Source organism: Myotis lucifugus, unplaced genomic scaffold (genome assembly GCF_000147115.1).
Source record: "Myotis lucifugus unplaced genomic scaffold, Myoluc2.0 scaffold_11185, whole genome shotgun sequence".
NCBI lineage: Eukaryota > Metazoa > Chordata > Mammalia > Chiroptera > Vespertilionidae > Myotis > Myotis lucifugus.
The window spans coordinates 1-5299 of NW_005882233.1; the positions used below are offsets into that span (position 1 = coordinate 1).

The following is a 5299-nucleotide window of genomic DNA, read 5'->3' on the forward strand; positions in this document are numbered from 1 at the left end:
TCCTCCCCACATGGTGCTGAGGTCCCTGCTGAGATGCAATTAAAGCAATTGACTTTCTAGTGCTGGTATTTATTGACTACTGGGCAGAAGGGCTATCTTTCTATCCACATCAAACCTTCGGTTATGTGTGTTGTGTTTTGTTTTTTTTTTAAAAATACTTAGGGTTCTGATTTGTGGGAACAGACCTTGTTACCCTGATGTAAATAACCACTGTTCAAGTTGTGGCAGGAGGAGGATAAGGCAGGAGGCCCCTCCAGCAGAGCCCTGGAGCCAAGGAGGTGGCCACAGCCAGCTCGGCTCTGAACCGAGCAGGGAGCGACCACCAGAGGCATAAGCCTGCAGGAGAGCCCGCTGAGGCCTTGGAGGGGGGAGCTGCTGGCTCAGCGAGCAGCACGATGACGCATGAAGGAGATTATGTTGTGCTCTTTATTGCCAAAAATAAAAACTCTACTGTTAATAAATATCCCTTCCTTTCTGCACTGTATCTCCGGTTTTCTCCCATGCCTCCCGCCAGGCTGCCTAATTAACTGCTTTGGGTATGTTCCTCCCAACAGGACTAAGGGTCAAGGCCAGACCTTCATTAAGGCCCTTTCCCACCCCACCCCACCCTCTCCCCTCCCCTTCCCCTCCCCACCCCAAACTAATTAAGCAGATCATTGGCAGTGAAGTCATAACTGAAGGGTAGAGAATGAAATACAGGGTTTATTTAGGGGTGGGGTGGGGAGGAGCAGCCAGGGTCTAAAGACACTTGGGAATTTGAGCGAAGTGTAGGCTGACCATGGGCAGGGGCTGGGTTTGTAGGCGGCCTGCATGAGACTTCTAACACTCAATCCTAACAGCGGAAACCTAAGGTACAGCTGTGAAATGCTAACTTTCACACAGAAAGCAAGTCAAGAGCTGAAATGACCAGAAGAGGAGGGTCTAGCGCAGTTTTCAACAGGGAAGCAGTACGACCTCTATAAGCAGACCAGGGGGAGGGAGGTCTGGGTTCTGGGGCGACCAGCCATCAGCAGGCAGGGCCAGGATGCTGCACGCTCAGTGAAGGACTGTCCTGTCTCCAATACCAGGGGCACCCCGTAATCTACCTGGGACCAAGCCAGGCCGGGAGGGGCACCCTCCCCTCTGCTACCTCCAGTTGGTGCTGATGGCTGGCCAGGAAGTTCAGTACAGCTGTCGGGACTTCGGGGGTGTGGAGGGTCTCAGGAGACCTGCACACAGCTGCTGCTCGGATCCTGTTCCGCTCGGGCGGATGAGCTGCGGCTAATTTATGGTGAGGACGTCACTCTGGATCTCGTGGCTCAGCTGGGTCTGCAAATCACTCAGCTTCTTCTTCAGCCCAGAGAGGGCCGAGAGGACGATGGTTTCGGGGCGCAGAGAGCCACAGGACTCCACGTTGTAGTAAAACCTGAGGCGGGAGTCCAGTGAGAGCCGCCCCAGGGGCTGGTGAGCCTGAGCTGGGCCAGGGCCACCGCTCCCTCCTGAGTCTTAACTCCTTTCCCACCAGGAACTCAACCTGGCTCCAGGGTTGACCTCCATCCTTTTACAGTGCTTTTCACAGGACCTCAAAGAGGCTACAGTCACCTCACAGATACTGTGAACCCCCCCAAACACTTCTGTATGGATGTGTCCCGCACTGAGGAGAAAGTGGAAAATAAACAAGCGGGTCGCACGGGCCAGCGTCTCTGTTCCTCCCTAGAAGACTGGTCAGTTTCTGGCCCTGATCTGACCCCATCTTTGGATGCTGCAAACCAGAACAGGAAGCGCTTGGATAACTGGAGGCCCCTCTTTTTCAGTGACTACAGGGGGACGCACCCATCTTGGGTTCAGTGGTCTTCAGCCCCTCCTCAGCTTTCTGGAAGCTGGGACATAAGGGAAAGGGTCACCCTAACTGCACCAAACTGTACGTTCCTACACATCTCACCGTCCGTGCTGGCCCAGGCGCTTACCTCTCCGGCTTGCCGTTGGGGTCGTACGGAGCCTGGGACTCATCTTCATCCAGCTCTGAGTACTCGCTCTTTGGCCTGAGGTCAAACACAGTTCAGCACCCGGTTGTTACTGCTGCTTCCACCAGGCACCTGTGCCCGCAGTGAGTCTGCCCATCTGGGTCACTAGGAGCCACGGACGTGGACTAGGAGCCACGTCCACTCCACCCCCTCTAACCACCCGCCTTCATCCCCAGCGGGAACTTACCACTCCTCTGGCTTGGGGTACACTGTGTGCCTCAGGGCATTGTCGGGATCATATTCAAAAGCCACCCCTGCAGTCGGGTTCCACTTAGCATGTTCCTTGCCAAAGCCCTTCTTGGCATAGGCGCGGAGTCTCAGCTCCTGGCCCTTTCGCAGCTTGACAATGAGGATGTCTGTGGAGAGAGGTGGGAGTCGGTGCCGGGGCCACAGAGGCACGGTCCCCCCACATCAACCTGGAGTGCCACTGAGGGCCACACACATCTGGAAAAACAGACCAAAGGCCAGCTGTGACCAGGCAGCACGAGGCTGTCTGGTCTCTGCCAACCAACAGGTCAGGTAGCCATCTGCACACTCACGCCAGCCCCTTACCATCCTGGTCCACGTAGTCATTGGGGTCGTTATCTCGGTTCCGGGATGTCACCTGCCGGAGCCCAAACAGAGACATTTATTAGCCGCTCATCTCCCAGTCTCTTCTGCCAAGTACCTCCCAGCACGTCCAGATCGCAACCTGCCAACCAGGGGCAGGAGTGCCTACTAGGACCAATCTGTGCTGGTGCCTGTACTCCAACCCCTGCTTCACAGCTTTGTGACAGTTCTCTGTCAAAACAGTACCGTGCCCTTTTGTTTATTTATTTTAAAACTGATCTGAGAGGAAGGGAGAGAGAGAATCATTGATTAGCTGCCTCCTGCATGCCCCCTACTGGGGATCGAGCCCGGGCATGTGCCCTTGACTGGAATCGAACCCAGGACCCTTCAGTCCACCGGCCGACACTCTATCCACTGAGCCAAACCAGCTAAGGCTATACCGTGGCCTTTTAAAGGGGCCCGGGCGACAGAGGGCACACAGCACCAACCATGTCCGCCCACCCCAGGAGCCCAGAATGAGCATGTCCAGGCATCAGGGGTAACACAGGGCAAGGTGGTGCCTTAGGCGAATCCCCCCCAGTCGGGCCCACGCAGAAGGAGAAGAGCAAAGGGCCTGGGCAGGGCTGCCCTCAGACACTGACTGGAATGACCCGGGGGCTGTTGGAGATGAGGTCTCGAGACGTGACGTGACGAGTCTGGTCTTCGTTGCACCGCACGTCGAGAGTGAACTCCACCGAGCACTCGGGGCAGAACTCCTCGCACGTGCAGTCCTGAGGCAGGGAGAGAGCAGGCGTGAGTGTGGGGAGGGCGGGTCCTGAGCTCCCTGCTTGCGATCCCCAGTTCCTACTGTCTCTTCGTCTAGAAAAGGGCTGACCAGTCTCCAGACCCTTGGGAGCTGTCAATCTGGTAACCTTCTCCACTGCAGCACTTCCCAGGTTAGAGACAACCGTGTGTGCCGACACCCACGCTCCTGCCACACCCGTCAGCTGCCGGGCTGCCTCCGGGACACGCACTGTTCACATCTCAGCCTGGCCCTGGGCGTGTCCTTCCCAGAGAACAACGGCGATCCTCCATGGACTAGGTGGACTAGCTCGGGAATAGAGTCATTTAAAATAAAGGGAACTAGGAAGAAGTGCCTTTCAAATTCTAGGCTACTGACCTTTTCTTAAAACAAAACAAAAAAACTGTATACATATATATATACGTATATATACACACACACACACATTTATATATATACACATACATGTGTAAAATAAAGCAAATGTAGCAAAATATTAACAATTGGCAACAAAGGTCAAAAGTAGATGGAAATTTATCATTCTGTTTCTTCAACTTTTCTGCAGATTTTCAGAAAAGCAAAAAAAAAAGGACCATTCCATCTTTCAGTAAATATAACACTAGAGAAAATTTAATAGCCCAGCCCAGTGATGGCGAACCTATGACACTCATTTTTTTGGTTGATTTTTCTTTGTTAAATGGCATTTAAATACATAAAATAAATATCAAAAAATACAAGTCTTTGTTTTACTATGGTTGCAAATTTCAAAAAATTTCTATATGTGACACGGCACCAGAGTTAAGTTAGGGTTTTTCAAAATGCTGACACGCCGAGCTCAAAAGGTTCACCATCACTGGCCCAGCCGGTGTGGCTCAGTTGGTGAGCATCGATCCATGAACCAGGTCATAGTTCGATTCCCACTCAGGGCACGTGCCTGGGTTGTGGGCTTGATCCCCAGTAGGGGGCGTGCAGGAGGCAGCCAATCAATGATTCTGAAATCGATAAAAATATATTAACAAATTAATGGAAGGCATGGCTAGGCCATAGCGTGTGCCTATCTTTATATGAGATATTGCCAAACGCCTCTTCAGCTGACACGCTGCCCACCTGTCCCACCAATATCTGATGTTTTATTTCTTAAAAACAAAAATCTGAAGATGGGAAGCAAATATGGCAAAATGTTAAAATGTGACAAAATGAGAGCATAGTATCTGTTATATTAGCTGCACATTTTGCCTGAATATTTCTTTAAAGAATTTTATATACATATATACATCTGTATTCATAGGACATATCAAATTAGCCACCACAAAAATGACATGCCCTTGGGAATTAGCAGATGGGCCCAAAGCCACCAAAAGGGAATAGTCTCAAACTATTACCTAATGCAGTCCTGGTGGAGGGATGCAGGTAACCTATCCTGTCCCGTTCTCTCCCTGGAGGAAGGAGCCAAGTTTACTAGCATCACCTACTGGGTGAGTCACAAATCTGGCAGCCACCAGCACTCTGGCCTCTGGGTGCTGCTCTGTGGACAGGTCTCACTCTCTCTCCTGTCCTCCATCCTCCCCAACCTTCTGCTGACTCCCTTTAACCTCCTAGGCCCCCGTCACTGGGAAGAGATGCCCTGGAAAGCAGAACCAGAACAGATCAGACTGAAAGGGACCAGCCCCCGCTTGTATACATGCGCATTCTAGTGTATTCCCCCTCTTGTGTGACTGATGCCCTGTGAGTCTAATCATCTGAGGCCCATCAGAACCAAGGACCAAGGCCTGCCGTGGGCTCTCGACAACATCTCCATATTGTCTTTCTTAGAAGCTAGAAGCAAGAGTCCAGAAAATTTCTCCTGAGACCGGAAGGCCCCGGCCTCCCTGCCCACCAAACCCCCCAGTATCCCCGAGAGTACTGCAGCTTGTCACACAGTGTCAGCGCTGGTGAGGGAGATAACTCCTAGAAGACAGAGAAAAGC

The 5299-nt window shown here is 52.2% G+C and overlaps 1 protein-coding gene across 1 annotated transcript; it reads right to left on the minus strand.

Annotated features, from left to right (window-relative positions):
* Positions 1–681: 681 nt before the first annotated feature.
* LOC102440393 (DNA-directed RNA polymerase II subunit RPB3-like) lies at positions 682–3568 on the minus strand (the record flags this gene model as incomplete). The annotated part of the gene is made up of 5 exons (XM_014451273.2): positions 682–1405; positions 1947–2021; positions 2191–2359; positions 2556–2607; positions 3194–3568. Coding segments are annotated over 5 exons (816 nt in total), but the record flags the coding sequence as incomplete, so codon positions are not given.
* Positions 3569–5299: the final 1731 nt, after the last annotated feature.